This window comes from Brachypodium distachyon, chromosome 5, assembly GCF_000005505.3.
Source record: "Brachypodium distachyon strain Bd21 chromosome 5, Brachypodium_distachyon_v3.0, whole genome shotgun sequence".
NCBI classification, from domain to species: Eukaryota; Viridiplantae; Streptophyta; class Magnoliopsida; order Poales; family Poaceae; genus Brachypodium; species Brachypodium distachyon.
In genome coordinates, this window is record NC_016135.3 from 18,645,002 (window position 1) to 18,666,504 (window position 21,503).

At 39.0% G+C, this 21,503-nt stretch overlaps 2 protein-coding genes across 5 annotated transcripts; one reads left to right on the forward strand and one right to left on the reverse strand.

The window, feature by feature from the left end:
• Positions 1-395: 395 nt before the first annotated feature.
• On the reverse strand, positions 396-18,505 carry MSH1 (DNA mismatch repair protein MSH1, mitochondrial). 4 transcript variants are annotated; one of them, XM_003581354.4, is made up of 22 exons: positions 18,265-18,505; positions 17,169-17,298; positions 16,963-17,060; positions 16,351-16,426; positions 15,146-15,265; positions 14,282-14,329; positions 13,521-13,585; positions 11,945-12,030; positions 11,184-11,348; positions 10,711-10,820; positions 10,351-10,456; positions 10,184-10,259; positions 8,381-8,439; positions 7,465-7,532; positions 6,274-6,447; positions 5,831-6,037; positions 5,257-5,513; positions 4,590-4,733; positions 3,862-3,913; positions 2,352-2,651; positions 1,048-1,749; positions 396-962 (listed from the first exon to the last, which is right to left on the reverse strand). In XM_003581354.4, the coding sequence occupies exons 1-22, from the start codon at positions 18,372-18,374 to the stop codon at positions 735-737; spliced, it is 3,381 nt and encodes a 1,126-aa protein (XP_003581402.1). In that variant the 5' UTR covers positions 18,375-18,505; the 3' UTR covers positions 396-734. The 4 variants fall into 4 exon arrangements, with proteins under 4 accessions (XP_003581402.1, XP_024311971.1, XP_010240108.1 ...); XM_024456203.1 differs by having other exon boundaries at positions 735-962; positions 17,169-17,286; positions 18,265-18,503; XM_010241806.2 differs by lacking the exons at positions 17,169-17,298; positions 18,265-18,505 and adding an exon at positions 16,556-16,631 and having other exon boundaries at positions 735-962.
• Positions 4,747-20,664, forward strand: LOC112269446. The gene is made up of 3 exons (XM_024456205.1): positions 4,747-5,227; positions 19,190-19,466; positions 19,547-20,664. Exons 2-3 carry the CDS (start codon positions 19,204-19,206, stop codon positions 20,103-20,105), a joined length of 822 nt encoding a protein of 273 aa, XP_024311973.1. The 5' UTR covers positions 4,747-5,227; positions 19,190-19,203; the 3' UTR covers positions 20,106-20,664.
• The last annotated feature ends 839 nt before the right edge of the window (positions 20,665-21,503 follow it).

Sequence of the window (21,503 nt, forward strand, 5' to 3'; positions counted from 1 at the left end):
TAACTCATTACCCGGCTCGTTAAACTCGTTACAGTTAACTAGTTCAAACCTAAACTTGGCTCAAATCATTATGTTCTGAGTTCAAGCCGAGTCGAATGAGTACCAAGTTGCTCATTTAACTCACGAGTTTTGAGCTAAATATCCACCCTACTTAAAGCCTCTAGTTGGCATGCTTCATTTTGTAAAGAACCAAGGTCCAGGATACTCTTTCCTTTCCAAAATATAAGGCACATAATTTTACATGTAGACAACATTCTATAGCCTTGACTATAATTTTAACTTATGTATGTTTATAAAATTAGTTAAAAATTATATATTTCATCACATAGCAGTGGTCAAAATTTTGTAATACTGATTGCGCATAAAATTATGTGCATTATATTTTGGACAGGATATAGTACGGAGTGGTTCACGTAGAGCTGAACTAGCGCATTGGAAGATGACCAGAGACGCAAGAGGGCGTGACCCTGTCTCTGGCCACGAACCAGCCAAGGGAGCATCTGTCTGATGCAGTACAGAACTGCAACGGGCTGTAATGCTGAGTCAAGGTCTCAAATTGCACCGCTACGAAGCTAATCACATATTTGGATTGCGCAGTAATTCCTTACACATGGAACAAAAGCTACCCCTACTATGAACATAGATGGCCGGCACTGCTACCAATCGGACAAAATTGGGGCGGACATGGTACGAGTTAGCTCCTGCCTCCTACTAAAATCCAAAAGCGGATCGGTTCAGTGTGCAGCAATGGCTTCTCCAGAGATAACAGACATGCCGAAGTTCCGATGCTTGCCATCTGCCTTGTTCGTGAGCTTAAAACCTTTCGAGGGAAGCTGGTTTATGAGAAGTGTCTCCAGCTGGCACGCAACGCTCTTGCCAGGAACCACGATATATAATATTGTGGCACCCTGCATACCTTCCTTGGATCTATGAACAGCAAGACGGCCAACAAGATCATCCGTCTGCATTGCATAGTGGATGGAGTCAACATTTCATGCACCCCGGACAAAGAAATGGAAGAATGGAATTGTATAATCGACGAAATACCTGTCCAACATAGAGCTTGTTGTCACGCCTGATAACTATGTAGATGCTGGACCTGCCAACAGTTGAAGGTGGCGGTTGCTCCCTAGCACCTACAGTAACACAAACCACCTCAACCAGCTCTGAGATGCTTCTTTTGTTGTAGAGATCCAACAATTTATCCTTGCATATTGCGGTCACAATTATTTCGACATCCTTTCGCAGCAGTGCAAAAGCACCAGATGGAAGTTCTAATCCATTTCCCAGACCATCAGGCATATCAACCAATCCACTTGCTTTAGACTTAGCAACGGATGGACCATGGTGGACTGTTGATGACGTCTTGCTTCTGCCCATAGTACTGTATAGCTCCTCTGCTCTTTTAATTATCAAGTCAGGCATACCTTCCTTCCTTGCTGTTTGAAAAGCAAGGCTTTCTCTACAGATACCATCCATTAATCTCCATGTTGGCTGAATGCACCCATTGACAACTTCTGTTCCCATAGCTTTGAAATCAGTATTGCCGAGTGACAGAGGCAAGTCAAAAATGCCATGCAAATGGGTTGATATGATGCCTAGGCAGCCAACATCGTCGAGCCTTTCGATGATGCTACCAGCTATACAAGTTCCTTTTGCAGTTTCTGTGCCCCTACATATTTCATCAATGAGAACAAGACTCCTACCAGTAGCACGGCTGACTAAAGATCGGATCTCTGACATTTCAATCTGAAAAGAAAATAGTGTCAAAATAAGTATTTGCCATGGACGTCAGAAAGTTTAATCTGCATATCAATGACCCCACCAAAAAATCTATGATGGGGAAATAAACAATATTATATGCATGGAGAACCAAATACAAATAGTCTAGTACACTGCTACAGCAACTAAATTCATGCTCTAGTAAGAAAATGTCAAAACTAAGTCAAACCTAGTTCAGCATAACATATGTAACACGAGTGAATAGCATGCTTAATGAAGTACAGCAAATTGGTGGAAAAAGCAAGTCAGCTGTTAGGATTTGATTGCCCAGACCATTTATCATGACACACGCATAATGTGATTGCTTTGTTCTCCGGGCTCTTGTACATTCATACATAGATTCTAGCATGTCAATTTTGTCATGTGAGAGGGTAAGAAAGCTCGATACTGAAATTAAATAACTAAGGTGATTTGTTTTCAACAGAAATATCATCAACAAATGAACTTTTACCCGATTATATTCCATCATGAAAAAAAATCTGGACATTAGTGATAGCACATGTGTTCTTTTGAGAATAGAGCCCACATATTCTATGAAAAAGAAATATGCAAAGCTACAAGATTGACACCTGAAACGAACTTTTCCCATCAGCTGGGCTATCATAGGCCTTCATATGCAGCATGATGGAATCAAAGTGTGGGATGACAGCTGAAGCAGCTGGCACCATCAGACCACATATTCCAAGCAATGCAGCTGCACAGACTGATCGCAACATACTGGATTTACCTCCACCATTTGGGCCAGTCAGAATAAACAAAGAGTGCATATTGACATCATTCAGTATTGCATTCCCTTGATTACTGTCAAGCCAGTAAGGAAAGAGTCTCAATAAATCCATTTCACTTGAGCCTTCTTCAGTACTATAGTCCTGCAAATGTACATTCCACATTTAGTATACACCGATCCATAACAAGTGTCGCTGATTTAGTACAAAGTCGGAGGGAGTAGTAAGAACTAGCAAATGTGTAAGTGGTACAGAAATGAAATTGAAACACTTATGTTTATCAGAAAGGTACATGTCAGCTGGAAGATATACAAAAAGGATGGTATTCGTCCAACTTATGTTGCTCTTTTTCATCAAAACTTTACATCAAGATTAAATATTACCATTTTGTACCAGAGAATAACAATGCCGCAATACCATAACACAAATTTGGACACCAAAATCCAGCTAAAGAACATGTTTTTGCACTAAATAAACAAGTTGCACGAGCTAAAGGTACAGTCTTTCAGTGCACTGTTCAATTTGTGGTACATAACGCCCTGGTTCCACTCACTCTTCTGTGTCCCTGTTATTTGTGTTGTACCAAAACAATAATAGGATGATTCCTTGCTTACAACTTTGCAAGAGGAGATCAGGTACTCCACATCTAATCATTTTTTACTTTCAAGATTATGATTCTGGTATTGGTCGGTTGTTTGCATAGCATGCTCATGGATTGTTTTATAGCTCAATTAACACACATAAGGAAAACACACAGGATATTGGACCACCTAGTAATTAGTTAGCTTCCAAACTCTAACTAGTGCAAATACTTGAAGCTCTCATCATGCATACATGTTTTCTTATACTCAAACTGCATATTTACTGTTAGAATTACTTGTTTTGGTTAATGAATGCTGAATCCTAGATGCAGATATCCCACAGAGAGAAGTTACACATTATTATGTTTCATCGTGGGATAAGAGCCCTGGGCTTCAATGGGGTTGTTGGCCACCATTCTTCTGATTTCCAATCTATCTGCTATATTTGTGCCATGTCGAATTGTCGTCTAGGTCAGCATGTCATGCAGAGTGCAGTGACAACACCGATTAACATGCAAGATAAAAGAGTGTTCCAACTGGGCTAGCATATATGCATGCATGAAAAATAGAACATGAGTGCTTAAATCAGAATTCTCCCATGGAATGAAGAAAAAATTGTGTAAAACACAACTAGGGCAACAAATGTAAGCGACTTATAGAGGTTCAATCTAAGCTAAGAAAAAAGAAGCAGTATATCCTAATTCACCTACTTTTGTGGAGATCATTGTCTCGACTCAAAATAGACTGATATGGTACAAAGAAAATATTAGTACCTTAGATAGGGGAGATATGGCAGGAAGCACCCAACCCCTTCTAAGACCCTCGCTGCTCAAGATCCCAGAAAAAATGATGACATTAGATCACTGTGCATAGATAGATTGCCGAGACAGCAATTATGAGCAACATAATTGATAATATTAAGGCTCTGGAGAATTCTCTTATACATACTGCAAAGGTGTTAAAGATTAGCCAATTCAATGCAGATGTCTCTAGCCGATATGTGTCAATAGGTTCGAGCAGATATCTAAACTGCATACCACAAAAAGATGCACACCTTATATCCAAGTTTCATGTCAGTGTCACGACAACAAGTTAACCAGGAAACTGGAAATTTTGGCTGCTGCCAGTCATGATACCATGTCAGGAATTCATGCAACAGTAGTGACCAGTTTAACTATTACTCCCTCCGATCCATAATAAGTGTCGCTGATTTAGTACAACTTATTATTGATCGGAGGGAGTACCATGTTATTTGACTTTGACAAAGGGGGGAGTCGACAGATTTATATCTAGTATATATTTTTTTTTTGGTTGTAAGAGTCAACCCGAATGACACTTTACCAGCCCTTGATAGTAACCAATAAAAAAATTGTTGGAGGTACATTGGTACCAAAGATTGACTGTTGGTCAAGTATCGATGAACTCTATCAGTGTATGCAAGAAGCAAGGCCAAAAGTATGATATAATAGATGCTGCTAGAAGCAAGGCCAAAAGTAATCACCTAACATGACCAAAAAGTGCTTTTGCTATGATGAGCAGCGTCGAGCAGAAGACAAGTATATTAATCTTGTCCTGCAATTCACTTGAAAGACCTCTCAACAGCTCAAGAACTTTGCCTTTTGCACTATCACAAGCTTCATGATACCTGAAAAGCAATATTAGAATGATATCGGTAAATTTTACCGTGACTGGAGTGTTTTACTACTGTAATTGCCCATTCAAGGACAAGAACGCACTACCTAACACTTTGACCATCTATTTTGATGAAACTATGTTAAATTAAATATACATTGTATAAAATTCATTTCATCATAGGTCTAGTAATATCAGTGTAAAGTTGCAAATATTGGTATCCATATCGATATTTATAAAAGAGGGAGTACTAAAACTATCCTATCTTAGGATGCTTCTACTATTGTTCAAATAAATCAGTACAGTTAAACATAATGGCGGGTGCATAGAAGTAATTGACAAATGCAACATTTTCAGCATATAAATATTCCATTAACGTGGAGTAGCATTCCCGATGACTACTGCAAGGTTTCACTTCTGATGCTGAGCTCATTGTAGGATGTTTAAGACCAGCAATCGAGCGTGGCTGCCAGAGCAGTGAAGCCTTTATTAAGTGACAATTGCAAGGTCAGCAAGTGGCTATCATGGGTCAGTACCTGGCTAAAGCATTCTCAACTTTGATTGTTGTAAACCATTCCTCCCCAACTTTTCTACCTTTTGAATCAATCGCAGGCTTTAGTTGTTTTATCTGTTGTTCACCAGGTGTGTTCGCCCAGACATTTGGTGTGAATCGCTTCCCTTTAAACCAAACAGCTTCGTGTTCTTTTGCATAAGAGATTTCCCCTTTAGAACCTCCATGTGAAGATATCACAGATTTAACTCTTACAATAATTGGCAGAAAATCTTCAGTTACCTGAAAAGATTGATATGTGTGTTAGTATAACCCAAACCAAATATGAGATCAAAGGAAATGCAAAAGTGGAAGTCTGGTGTTGTCTTCTTCATATATGATATATCACAGCATCATATCCCATTTTGAAGACAACAGCTACAGTACTTAGATGTGTCATAATTCTGATGTTTCTGGTAAATGAACTAACTACAACATTTCCATAAAGATAAGTAATAACTTATAAATGTACATGACCTTGAGGATAATGGGAATATTTTCTACTCGTTTTTTTTCCATATAGCATACTTCCATATAGAAATACATTACTTGAAACATACCGCGGTTGATAATGCTTCAGCAGCTACATCGACATTTGTGAACTCTTCTTCAGCATGAACCCTTTTCACACGCCCCTTCCAAGATGACTCCATATCATTAAAGAACTCCTTGGGAATATATTCCGATGAAGTTATTGCCTGATCGCTTTCCCCACCTAAAGAGATGACTTCACCTATACGTTGTGAGATAAGGCTACATTCTCTAATCTGCGAAAAGGTAAGAAGAGATGCTCCAGATCAATGACGGAAAGAGGTCAAAGATGATTGACAATACAGAAAGAGATACTTGTAGAGTTAATAAACTGTCTAGAAATTATAGAATACATGAAATATTATCATCTGCAGCTCTATTGAACAAGACCTGCAGACAATGCTTTAGAGAATTGACAATACTGCATTATGTGTGATATCCTGACTTCCATACAACTAGAAACAACACTTACTAGTATATCAGCATCAACTTTCAAACCAGTAACCACCGAAGCAGGTTCGAGCAATTTGTCCATGATAGCAGAAAGCTCAGTGTTTCCATTCATTAATATAATGTCATCAAGGACATTCTTTATTCTACAAAATTCAATGTGATTAACCTCTTTTGACTCGAGTAATTTCACAAGCTGCAAAATCAAGTTTGGCAGATAAATATAAGGCAAACAAATGAGCTGATGTACAACAAGTGAAAAGCTGCCACAAAGCAAGCATGGATATGAAAATGACAAAATGGAATAGATTAGAATAATGAGATAATATATAACTTAATGAACACCAGCTAACTAGAACTATAAAATTATCAAAATAGAAACAAGAAGCCCAAATAACAATCATGCCAACGACCAATAACTAAAATTCTACGATATATCCTACCACAAATCATGTCTTTATATTTGATACTAAGGGCATCCCTAGTAATGGTTACTACACGGGTACCAAGAAGTACTAGTCCTATGCGGAGAATACATAAATATAATAAAAAAGTAGTGGTTACTTGAAGAAGTAACAGCCTCTACACGGTTACCAAGAAATAAAAAGGATGACATGTAGGTCCATCAAAAAGAGAAGAGAATAAGAAAAGAAAAAAACATATTGAAGAAGAGAGAAGAAAATTAGTAACAACCAACATTGGAGATGCCCTAAATGATATATAGAGACAGTGGCCAGTTAGTGACAGAGATACAGCCTGGATAGTTTTGTTTTATATGTTTTTTAATAGTATTTTTAAGCAGAGATCAGGCTACAAAGAGATGTTCCCAGATATTTTTCAAAATCTATCTTAAATTTTGTTCCATCACTCCTACAAATACAAATTTGATGCATTTTATTTCATTATACTTCAAGGGAGCCTTCCCTACAGTCTCCCGGTAAAAGATAAAGGAGTTAAGAATCCTCAAATTTATTTGTAATACCAACGAGTACAACACACAAATTTGGCCAATTAACTACTCTACAGAAGTAACAAGTTACATCAGACCAAGACACCAAGAGTTGCATTGCACTATAGTAAATAACTGCTAAGTTCTATTTTATGAAACGTCAAATTCACTCCTCTGGCATGAACATGCATAAAAGGAAACAACATAATGGATAACCAACAGCGCATTTGTTGCCATATGTACTCTAAAATGTTAAGAAGGAACCTTCGCTGATGGTATGCAAGTAAATTCAGGAATCGAACAAGTTATGCTGCCCATAAGCCTGCAAGCCTCTGCAACAGTAAGATTGGCAGGGGTCACCATGGAGGTCTAGAAACAAGTTTTCAAGTTGAGTTAAAAGCATTGCACATGTCTAGCACGAATAATAAGCAATGCCCAGTGTAAACCTATGAAATCAGGAATGCAGAACATTAAGCTTTGGGGGGCAGACCAATTTTGAGTCGTGGTGGTTTGCCACATCGATGCAGCCACCTACTCCTTACATGCTTGAATTGCTGCCAGCAACAACAGCAAGACCAGAATTGCTAGCGGTGGATCAGATCCTAGTGAACCTAATACCAATGCAGCCACCAGGAGGCATATCAGCTGAAGAATATCCTATTAGCTCCCATGGCTGCGCAGCAAAGAAGCAGAAGCATTGACGGGGTGAAGGCCAAATGCAAACACCAGCATCCATGTTGCCTCCCAAGGGCTAATTCACGCTGTCAGTTGTGATTTCTTGAAGGAAACATGGATCCAGACGTGTGAAAGGATGAAGTATTCTTATAAGAGCATAGTTGTGTCCATGCTGAAATCACCAAGAGGGCAAGAAGAAGCACACAGGTTGATATGGCTAATGGTAATTGATCACAAGTTTTGTAGGGTCGATAGGGCCGCCTTTAAGCATTATAAAGGTACTGTGAAATCAAACTAATTCATGCCACTTAATACAAATTAACCCTACTTATTTCTAACAACTTTTGCTTCAAGGTTCGCCAACTTTTGTTTAAGAGAAGCGCTGAAGAAAACCCCATCAAATAAATATTATCTCCATGGTGAACTCAAAGTTTCAGCTCCAGAGAAGTGCAAAATCTGAATCCATCATGAAACGGTCATGGTTTCCCTATGAACAGATTTTTACCCTGAATTGCAGACGCGACATCAAAAGATGGAGGATTAAGAAGAAGATCTCTGATATACCTACAAATGATAATATTCAAAAAGTAACTGTCAAGTGTCAAGATCTCATATAAATGCAGCCCCTTGTGCTACAGCCTACAACATAATGCATAGCATAGCGATACAATTTCGGTAATTCCTACAGAAAGTGATACAGTTTCAGTAAAGAGCAGTTGCAAAGTACTATATTTAGCAATTCTTCAATGACGTCTACCACCATAGTCAGTGGCTCACCACTTTAACTTCACAAGCAATATTGCTGGTAGGATTACGGAAGAGATTATTACTTCCATTTGGAAATAGCACTCCCTCAGTTTCTTTATGTAAGATTGTAACTTGTAAGGCACCCTTGCATCTAAGATTCAAGTATTACTTAGGCCAAGAAATGTGGGTTACATGACAAAAGAAGTGATATCATTGGATCTTATGCAAATACATTCTCCAACAATATCACCTGTGTCATATAACCCACATTTTATACTGCTCTAATTGCTGATTTGTTGGCCAAACATGGGATGCACATGTGTTTTACAAAATGAAACGGAGGGGGTATCATTTTAGCTGTTTCACAAAACAAAGAAACAGTCCATGCCCCAACATGCCTGATGCCTCACTAGTCCCTACTAATTAGCCAGATGGCAATGCAACACTGGAACCGGATATCCACGGATATTATGTCCATGGAGTGCGGGTATGGAGCATCATTTTGCTCCATGCATTCTCGGGGGCCGGTACCTGCGAACTTGTGTAGCGGGCATGGATACTCAAGTTGCTCCATGAATATCCAGTTAATTAATGAATTAAATAACATGCTAACATGTGAGTCCATTATTAGTCATATAAAAGGTTGCAACCCTTTCCAAATCCGAACCCTAACTCTGCCGACCCACTCCACGCGTCTAATTAATTCCCAAAAGGTTGCCATCCAGTTAGTTACTTAAAAGGCTGCCTTCTTACACATTGCATCGTTGATCATCGCCCCCAGGCCCCCCACGGCTATGGCAAGCACACAATCTCACGGTGACCATTTTTACTGCTCCATGGATACCCGGATATCAAGCGGATATGGATATGAATTGTGCCCCATGGATACTTTTGCGGGCGGGCAATGAACTGGGAGATGGATATGGGCATGGATCTGGATGTGGTCTGCCCATCTAACCCCGCTCCATTGCCATCAAATGAAGCCATTCCAATAAAGTGAGTTGTCATTTGATCAGCCGGAAGAAGCTGTTTAGACCTATAAGCTAAGATTTTTGAGGGGAGTATTTCAAGACCTAACTTGCTTGCTAAAGTCGTGAGTAGATTAAACTGGAGGTAGTACTTAACAAAATTCAGTTACATGCCTACTCTGGAGAGATTAACCTGGTAGGACTAGCAGATGGTATTATGTGCTCATGGTACTAGTGCTTTGTGGGACGTTTGCTCACATATTTATGCATATATAGGGCGTATATAGAACAAATAACTATTTCTTGCTTTAGTAAATTAGCCAACTGTAAGTAGTTTTTGTTAGGTCAATCATGTGCTACTTTAGTTCAGAACAAATATAGGCATGCAAAGTCGTACAGGTCAATAAACTGTGTTGTGAGATATCTCGAGGACTAGCATGGGAAGAAATCGATGCATAAGTAGAACTATTATTAACTAATAGATGACCGAATAGACATAAATAAAGCAAGATTGAAACATCAAGTAAATTGTTGTAGATGTGTGCAACAAGCACTATTTTTGTGCTGTTAATCTAACAAATATAAAGACTTACATTGATGGAAGCCCGCCATAGTTTGGAGGGAGTAGCATTTTTAGTAAACTGGGAATTCCCTCCGTTTGTATCACTCCTATCATAGCATATGAATTTCAGAAACAAGATTCCCTCACTTCAGAAAACTCTTAAGAAAGATCGATAATACCCAATAAGCTTCTGCATACCAATTTGAGTAGCAGTTCCAAGATATAAAGGTTGAGGCCTCCCTTCCAATGAGACAGTGACATTGCGGAAATTAGTTTTCTCATCCAGCCCATATATCTCCCTTACCTTGACAAAATAAATCTTTTAGTTTAAAAAAATATGAACCAATACCTGAAGCTTATTGGGAAGAATATAGAACAGCTGATGGCACAATACAACACGTCATCTCAAAATATGGATTATACAGAAAAATGATGCACGATGACTGTGCACTTTCAGTAATGACATGTCTGTTACAAATCGAAGTTGTACAAGGATCTACCAAGGAACCAAGCAAGCACAGCCTCCGGATTCTAACAATGTCAATAAAAAGAACATACCTTGCATAAAAGTTCCTCAATAGGAGAACCATCAAACCATTCAAAACACTTTCCACTGCACTCTCCCCACAAGAGTCCTCCCTCTCCGAATTCCCCCCAGCGTGATGTCCCTGCACCATGAGTAAATGGCAGGAATATCTTACACAAACAGGTAGCTCAAAAATCATACAGAGATACCGACTACATCATAATTCTCACCCCTAATAATACATATCAACTATACCTCCACAAAAAACAATATCATTATCATATAAAAAGTATATGGTCGACATTCACAGTACAAATGTGTCTGAAACGTAAAAAATTAAACGTTCTGAATACATCCAAGTTTATCTAGTAACTTTGAATTTCTAAGTTTTATCTGTGATATATTCTAAAATAAAAGGATAATGGTAACAGCAGAAAAGTTGTACCCAGATCAAACGTGATAAAAATATGAGAGAAACAATTTGCTCTGGAATATAAATCCAAACCTGAAGAATTATTCCTCAAAGAACTGTGAAGGTATAGATGATGATAACGGCATATGCGCAGCTTAGTCACTACAGCTTCTTCTGTTAGGCCCTCCTCAGCTGAATAAGTTTTCATCGTCTCTAGCACAGAAATCAAGCAATAGCCTTTTGCAGAGCGTGAAATCCCTGATAAGTGGGAACATCAAATGTATAATACTTCAATGCAGGAACAAGTGTCTCGTGGAATTCAATATTTAATGGGGAATGCAAAAGTCAAGAACACACATGAAATGACAAAAAATATTTAATACATAATCAGATAACAGTTCACAGAAAAACAAAGAGCTTTCATTAAAAAAAATGAAGACTTCAAAGCATGAATAATCCCATAACAGCTCACGGACAAACAAAGAGCTTGAATATTGTAAGTTTGTATATCACAACTTCGACCAAAACTCTCATCTAATGATCTAAAACAAACATATGAACTATGTATTGAAGGAAGTGGTACTACTCGAAGAGTACCATTTCAAGATAAAAGTGTAATAACTGAGACATTTTTCAACATTCATATCATTTAACTTGAAAATTCATCTACCAAGTTTCGTGCATGATGTCATTTACTATCAAACTTAAGAACATAAAGTAAACCGAGCTGATCAATTGAACTTTATGAAACAAACATATCGCCAGCAGATTGGCAATCTAGATACAGTAAAACAGAAAGCACAAAAATATACTTAACTGGAGTTATGGAATTGAAATCTCGAAATACAACATACCAACTACAGGCATTGGGTCAGGAAACTCAAGATCATGATCTACTTCAGCAAGACCAAATACATAAGGACTGCCAGGATGCGCATGGCTGTAATAAAAGGTAAAAGTTTAGATGATGAACTAAAGTAATTACCAAACCATCAAATTAACATGGTAGTCCCTACTATTAGATCCCATCCCAGCCACAGTACAATTGCAAGAAGAAACATACTCAACTAGAATAATATTGTAAAAAGCGACGAGTGGTGCCAACTATTAGATCCCAACAGCCAGTAACATTGCAAGAAGAAGCATATACATGGCGATAAACACTACAGCATATCACTATATTAGAAAGCAATACATAAATGTTCGTGTAACATCAAATGTTAGAGAAGTTGTGAGAAGACATTTTGGCGAACAATGTAAGTGTGAGGATGGCAACAGACAATAGGGAAATTTATAACAATGCCACTAGTTGACTCTGGAACTGTAAGTGTGCCATTGCTTTTCACCTATTTATGAAAAGAAAACTAAGTCCATTTTACCCCCCCCCCCCTGAACTTATCAGAAAGTTCAAAAAACACCCTGAACTATTGAAACCGGACATCCCTATCCCCCCTCTGCCTGTTTCACTGTGGGAAAGTGGTTTGACCACTTTGACTGCCACGCTCGCAAGTCGTTCTTTCCCCCCTCCCCCGACTTCCTTTCGCTCCCCCATCCTTTGTTAGTTTCTTTTCTTTTCGCCATGCGGTGTGGTCAACTGGTCAAAGGCTGTTGGCTGACCTGGGCTATTTTTGTTCTCAAAATGCTCCTATTTCACAGCCAATAACACGCATGTCCCACCTCTCCGCTCTCTCACTTTAGGATGCTCTGCTCCATAATTCACAATCCCCTTATACAAAATCCCCAGCATAGTTCTATCTCCTCCCGATTCTATGTCACTATCCCATTATCGATTCAATCCCCTACTGGTTCCATCTCTCCAGCCCATGCTCTCCCATCCCCGATAAAAATCAACTCAGGCAAAGCGCTGGGTGCAGCAGGAATCCCTCAAGTGCTCTCTTCAGCTTTGGTTTGTCATCTGGATCAATGCACACACACCAGTCGCACTCATCATTGATACGCCAACAAAAAGAAAACATGAAAGAAGCAAAAAATCCGATACAACACACTTCATTAGGCTCTTACGCCCAAACCCAGGAACTGCTGCTCTTTATAGAAAGCTACCAAGGGTATTTCAGGCTTTTCACCTCACTCAGCTTACCCAGGTTGGTTAACAGCCTTTGACCGAACAGTAACGCCGCAACATGGCAAAACAAAAGAAAAACTAACAGAGGAATGGCATTTTCATAAATAGCAGCAGAGGAATGGCACGCTTATAATCCCAAAGTCGACTTGTGACATTGTTATAAATTTCCCTAAAATATATCTCACTGGTAACTATAGAAGAATAAAATTGAAGTTGGCTCTTGAATAAATGCATCGAAGAGGCAATCAACATGTAAAATAATAAACTTCTCAAAGAGCAACTGCAGCTCACTATTAAGTAAGTTCTTAGCAAAAATTCTACAATATATTAAATCATTATGCAATTACCCAGAGATAAATCGACCTTTCCGAGCACGGGCTTGAGTTGGGCCTTGAATTTCCTCAACTATGCACTGCAAAGAAAAAGTAAAAGACAACGATAATGTATGACACCATGAAAAAAAAAGGTTAGCGCCAAGAAATTGAGCGGGTAAATACAACCACAAATGCCCAAAGTGATAAGAATACCAAAGGTTAAAATCTGCAACATATTGTTGAAGGTTACAACTTACACAGCATGGTATGGTACTGCTCGAGAGTTACATCAGACACAAGACACACACTTGACTGACATTATCATCAAGTTCCACGGAACAAAGAAAATAAGAAAAGGAACACATTCTTACTTGATGCATAATGCATGAGTTATTCATGTACAAGCTCACTTTGTTCATCGAACCAGAATTTTCAGTCCTCCTGATCAGTTTAGGGATGCAAATAAATCCAACCAATAGAAAAGCACAGCACAAGATTCTACCATGTGGACATCAGTAAATCACCTGAACAGATGCCCATAACATCCTTTATCTGTTTTACAGGCATCAATCTTACCCCCATTTAGGCTTCATACAGACCGACTACCCAATACAACTCCTAATAAGCATTATGTCATTCTTGTGGTTCACTGAATTTATGCATTATTCAAGATGCCAAGTTTTAGACCTTATAGTTACATCCAAATTCCTATATTCAGTGAACTTATGGCTACAACTTGTTTCAGTGAATCCAATGTATCAATCAAGCAAATTAGTAATGAGTTGAAATCTTACCACAGAATAACCAGACCGAGTCAAATCATCCAATGTTTGCCGCAAATTCTGCAAGAGAAATTGCTCAGTGCTCACATTATACTATGTCTATTTTGTATAGAGCAGAAAGATATGAGCTAAGCATGACCCATATTAACTGAATGTTGACCACAAATTCTGCAAGGCAACTTGCTCTTCTGGCATAAGATTCTTAAGAAAACATATGAATTGAATATTAACCATAATTTCAAATCTCTGCATATCTCATAGGTTCAGGAGTAGACATAGATATAACCCTTTCATTCAAACGAGATATGAGCCATATTGATACGCATAAAAAATCTTAGATCGAGGAGATACATGTGAAGAATTTAAGATGTGAGTTATCCATGTTCAGAATGTTTACCTCAGCAAAAAAAAGGGAAATGAGATGGCTTACATGATACTGGTTATTACACTAAACTTCAATCACACATGCAAAAGTAGCAGCAGTAAATGTCAAATGATCGATACCGATGTACTGAAACTTCAAAACAACAAATAGAATGTAACAAGATCTGCTCACTCTAGAAAAATTAATGTTGCATATTCTCTAAATCTTTCATCATACTCATTAGCATACTGATATGTGATGATTCTCTGAGAAGCTATACTGAAGTACTGATATACTGACTCTTCAGAAATATAAATGACTCAATATAAATAGTAGGTAAAAAGATCTGCTCAATTCTAGAAAAATTAATGTTTCATGTTCTCTGACAACTTCATGATCCTTTTTTTTTCATACTGATACAATAGTTTGATCATTCTCTAAGCAGCTCAGTGTGATAGTCCTTTAAAGATATCCTAACCACATAGCGTCAACAATTTTATGTAACAGCATACCATGATTGGACATCCAGCTTTTGGAATACTGTCAGAACGCAAGCCCCCAAAAGGATTTAGGCCTGCATGCTCTACAAGAATGCAGGCATCAAACCCAATGGCTTCATAGAAATCTCCTACCTGAACAAAGAAAACATCAAATTCCCTAAACAGGCAATGAGCTTAGATGAGTTTCTATGCTTGGTTGTTGGAAGAGAGTCAGGAAATAATGGAGAAAAAATATTAAATATCTGAATACCATTTTTCATAAAAGTGGTGAGAGTGAATCCAGTTGGGTAAAAGTAAGAATCAAGATGGAGGGACAATTGCTGAAACACACATAGTTTTAAACCAGATAGGTTGATTCGGCAATCGGACCAATGGATTACATATACAAGATAGTCACTTCTTGCAGTATCATAGAGATAAATTAAGGTTATGTAGGCTTATTTCTCCTTGAAAAGAGGAAAACCACGGAGGCCCGGTTGGTCATATAGGGCGTAGGTGGTCAGCATGATTACTTGAAGTTTCAAATTCGGAATCCTAGAGAATGCAAAATATTTTTCGCAAAGGAAAGAGTGTGTTTGGTACAACTAGCACCCGATTTTGGGCAAAACCGTGATACGATTATTCAACGGTTAAGATTGGTTCGCATGCGTGACAGTGCTCGAACAAAACCAGACTTAACCAGGCATCAGGTCCACATTTTCCTGGTTAAACCAGTGGTCCAATCCACATTACTAAACTACAGAACAACTAGAACGTTTATGTTTTATGCATCATCCCTTACAAACTGAACATCCATGACAGATGTGATTACAAAGATTTATGATAAATTTAAAAGCATGTCATCACATGCCAATATCATAGAGATTTGAAGATATAAACATAGGGTTTTGAACTTTCAACATTGTTTTCCCTCTCAAGCGATTCTGATTATGAAGTTAACAGGCCAGCAAAAAGTGCTATTGAGGGAAGGTGTGCAATACACTTCAACATGCTCCCTCGCGACACAAAAAGGGCCACTTCTTTTTAACACAGCATCAGCCAGGTATTGCGCACAGGACCTTTCGACTATGGTATCATATTGTTCGCATGCACAAACCAATTCACTCGATAACTAGCTAATGAGGAAAAGTGGGCGGTGCACTTCAACATATAGTTCTGCATTTCCCCCATAAAAATGAAGTATACAACTTTAATAGCAGGATAGAATAATAACATACTCTGCAAAGTAGGACCTCACGTGGAAACTTTGATTTAAATTGTAACATCTCCATGTTCAGGGTTCCATCTTTTAAGCTGCAAGGAATCATGTCAAGTTGGCAACGTTGTAACAAAGCAAATACCAAGAAAACGAACCTGATGTCACCGAAACAAAAATGGTATAAGCAAGAGAAAGCTAAATATAATGGAAAGAAAGAAAAATACCATGAAAGGAAGGTGGTAATTTAAGAAGTTGACACAAATCACAGTAAACTTCACAGAGCTAGCCAGGTAGGTTGGTCTGAAAAATAAAATAAAATTTTGACACAGAAATTCTACCATGAGCCTGCCCCAACTTGCTAGGGATAGAAGGCTTAGGTTATAGAAGTTCTACGATGACTGCCGTTGCGTGTTTCCAATAACTAGGCCTTAGGAAAAATATGAACATAAGTACATAATTGTATTACAAACAAATGAAATAAAAGGACTAAAGGATCCACAGTTGGGATGCAGTCTAAATATCTTGTTAACCTCAAACAACAATGATGTATCTTTTTTTAGAAAAAGAATCACAACTTGTTTGGCCATATGAGATAGGACCATTGCATAATTATGTCAAGCATTTGATTCACCTTCCATTCCTTAAAGTTGGATCCAACCCTAATATATTAGAGTACACAAGTCTCTGAGTCAACTGCACAGATGATGGTTTCCTGCAGCTCTCCATTTTCTGGAAACGTTAAATAGTAAAACAACAATAACATAACATAAGCATCAGAATTGGAACACGGAAGTAAGAAACACCACAGAACCAGAGAAGCCAACTTTTTGCAAGCACCTCTTTCCACCACATAATATGTGACAGCATGCCTTCATTGCAGAGATCTCCCTGTTTGTTCACCTTATTAGACACCATTGTAATGCCTCGTGAAACCTTCCTTGGTTTGTACAATGATCTGTGGAATAGCCTGGAGTAAACACAGTTATCCAGATTAAGAAAGCAGTCTAAATAGGCCAGCTTATATCCAACTTTGGTCAAAAAGCAAGTCCAAGCACTTAAATCTTCCATGTCGTTATGCTCAGGTACAAGGTGCAACAATGTATATGCAACAAATCCTTTGATCACTCCATTTCATGTATCCATCTGTTTATTAATTCAGATAAAATTGATCTGACCAATACAGGTGCCATTATCTGTATCGTTAGATTACTAAAATGGTATTATCCTGTCATAATTGCATATCAGCATGCATTTAGTGAATATCACAGGAACACCCTTTTCGACCTTCGGTTGGATGTGCATGATTTCAGTATTTGAACGTGATTTCTTAATTCCAATAGGCTACTTGGGTACAAGCTTTGGAACTGAGTTTATTCAACTTCTGTACAAACATTCAATAATAATAGAAATTTTAAGCCAATGGTCCCAACCTGTACACGGCTACTCACATGCACATTCTTTAATTAGTATTCCCTCCTTTCCATATTTATTGCATATGATTTTTGTCCTATTAACCAAGTTTATAGGGAAAAATATCAACATCAGCAATAGCAATAGATCAACCATGAAATATATTTTCATAATGTGTTTGTTTGGCATTATAGGTGTTTATATTTTTATCAATATAAACATGGTCAAACTTTAAAAAGATTGACTTATGACAAAAAAATCATATGCCATATAATATGGAAAGGAAGGAATAGGTGATAGAGACGGTGATAAAGTTAGTTTTCATGGATTTCAAATAGATTTATCCAGATATAACGTGGATTTAAAATATCCACGGAAGTTACAAAACATATCCCCCAGTGGCCGCACTATAAAATCCGCAACAATGCCAGTGTCCTATGCTCCGCAAATGTCCATACCAAAAGAAAATCGACAAACCACTGAAGGTCACAAAATATATGTGGCAATGAGCAAGGAAGCTCACAGGACGGGGAGCGGGGAACGGCGCGGGCGGCGGCGCCGGACGATAGAGTCGGCGAGGGGGAGCCAACGCGGCGTGGCGGCCACGATCGTGCTCGCCAGAAGCCGCTGCATGGCGACGGCGCGGAGAGGGGCTAGGGTTTTGCTGCCTCCCCGGCTCGCGGCTTGCAGAGCGAGGCGGGGAGGAACTGAGGAAGCGTGGGGTTTTGGGAAGAGCACTGTTTCGGAAAATGTCGAGGCGCGCCGCAGCACGGGGGCTGGTATTGGTCGGGACTCGGGAAAGTATTTTGAGTATTTTACTTTTATGTTTATTCCGGGGAATTCTTCGAGTAAATTGCGCGTGTCTACCGGCAGTATGTATGGTCGCTCACTTGCGCTCAGGGCTCAGGCAGCCAGGCTTCGCCGGAGGCGGCTTCTCTGACATGCCTCAATACACGTAGCTAGTACGGTCGTCCATAGTATCCGCGATCTTTTATCCTAACATACAGCGATTTTTCGTTCTCCCTCGGAGCAAGTCCAGCAGACTGCTCAAACTTGAGCTCTCAAATCTCCATACGGGGATTCCCTAAACAAAATTCTCTCCCCAAATTTCTCATCTCCCCAGCAGACTACTCAAATATCAGCCCCTATAATTCATTCTTCCATATTTTATCCATATCCTTCAACCGTTTTTGCAAACATCTATATTTCAAACGACTTGAATTGAAATTTTGTATTTGAAACGCTTATAATTTAAATTTAATAGTTGTATTTTATTTATATCCAATTATTAAATAAACTATAATATGTGGAGCTATTTTCTTAACGGCTCTTTTCCAAACGGCTAGATTTTGAACGGATCTTTTCCAACGGCTATATTTCTTAGTCTATATATATATGTGTGTGGATCTCTGAAGCATTGTTCATTCACTCTCTACCCCATCTCTCAGCCTCTTCTCACAAAATGCATCCTAGCACACTTGGGCAATACGTGAGTTCGTCAGAGGAGGAGGAGGAGGAGGAGTATGAAGATGACGGCCATGAATTAATGGTTGCTACGGCGGCCATAGTTTTGGACGCAAACATGCGGTTCAATGCTCGACGCCGTGGTGGTTCTGTGCCGGGTCGTCAGGTAATTAACCGCGATAGGGTAGCTGGGCATGGTAGATTATTTGAAGACTACTTCGCGCAGCATCCTGTCTATGGCTCCTCGTATTTTCGCCGAAGGTATGCAATGCTTATATATGGTTTTTATTTGCATTTTTATTGTTCCTCTAGTGTACAACTAATTGCCTTTGTTCTCACAGGTTTCGAATGCCTCGGCCGTTGTTTCTTCGCATAGTGAAAGCTGTGCGGGAACACGATAGCTATTTTGTGCAGAAAAGAAATGCTGCTGAAAAACTTGGGTTATCATCTCTTCAGAAGGCTACTGCAGTGTTTCGAATGTTGACTTATGGTGTAGCTGCAGATGCTACATATGAGTACGTTCGGATTGGAAAAAGTACTGCTTTAGATAGTATGAAAGCATTTGTTAGAGCTGTTATTGAAGTTTTCGGAGATGAGTATCTTAGATCTCCAAATGATGCCGATACTGCTAGATTGCTTGCAATTGGAGAGAGCAGAGGGTTCCCTGGAATGCTAGGGAGCATCGATTGCATGCATTGGGGGTGGAAAAATTGCCCTTCCTCATGGCAAGGTATGTATACTGGCCATGTGCGCGAGCCCACAATCATTCTAGAAGCTGTTGCTTCACAGGATCTTTGGATTTGGCATGCCTTCTTTGGTTTACCAGGCTCTCTTAATGACATCAATGTTCTTCACCGTTCCCCTATCTTCACAAGGCTAGCAGAAGGGCAAGCTCCATAAGTTAATTATACAGTAAATGGTAACAATTATACAATGGAGTACTACCTTGCCGATGGCATATACCCGCAGTGGACAACATTGGTTAAGACAATACCCTCTCCACTAGGGCAGAAGAATAAATATTTTGCAAAATGTCAAGAAGCACATAGGAAGGATGTGGAGCGAGCATTTGGAGTTCTTCAAGCTCGTTTTGCAATTGTTCGTGGACCAGCAAGACTGTGGGATGAAGAAGTACTCCATGATATCATCACAGCTTGTGTTATCATGCATAACATGATAGTTGAAGACGAGCGAGACGAAGGTCCACAAGACTACAATTACGACAACATGGGAGAAAAGGTTATTCCCTCTCATGCACAGACGGCTGAATTCTCGAACTTCATTCAGAATCATCTTGACATCCGCAACGCACAAGTCCACTCTCAACTGAAAGATGACCTGGTTGAGTATCTCTGGCAAATTTATGGGGCAATGTAGTGTGCAATTTACCTAGTCGTATGTAGTTAGAGTTAGGATCTAAGTCGGAAAGGTTTTGTCCCGAAGAAGATTACCCTGCCGACTTGATCTATTTAGCATGTACTGTTTTTACATTATGGAGGGGTGTAATATTATGTATGGTAATGTATGCAACTACTTTAATGAATTAATCAATGGACCTCAATAGTAAATACAACAACATAATCCATAGACCTCAAATAGTTCATACAACAACATAATCCATAGATCTCAAATAGTTCATACAACAACATAAACCTCAAATAGTTCATACAACAACATAATCCATAGACCTCAAATCGATCTTTTAGATCGTCGGTCAATGATATCACGTCGTAACATCCTGTAGTATTCTTTTTGGTCATCATCCAAAGAACTAAGGTCCTTGTTCATGATTTCCATTTCCATCTTCCTTTCCTCAATTTCAATCTTCTTTTGCTCCATTGCAAGTGCTCCTTCATAACGCTCTTTCTTTGATGCCTCTCTTGCATTCTCTCTTGCTTCTCTTGCCATTTCTCTTGTCATCTCTCTTTGCCTCCCCCTTTGAAAACACAAGATCCAATGCCATGACAACATTACTATCATCTGAAGAGGTAACATTTTTACCTCGACGTTGCCGCTCTTTCTCCGCCTTCTTCCTAATAGGTCTCTTCATGTGATCCGTTTTGGCCGGAGATGTAGCTTCAAAGTCATCAATATGGACCGTGTTGGTTTCATGAGTAGACATACTCGGACTTGCATTTGAGCTTGACTTCTGCTTTTTATTACTTTGAGATGACCTATCAGATTGAGCCAACCACTTTTGTTCGAAACGCAGCATGTTCCAACAATGCAGTAGCACAAACCCTTTATGGGTCTTATCTAGTGACTTGAACAATTTGAGAGCATCAACAATCTGCACAA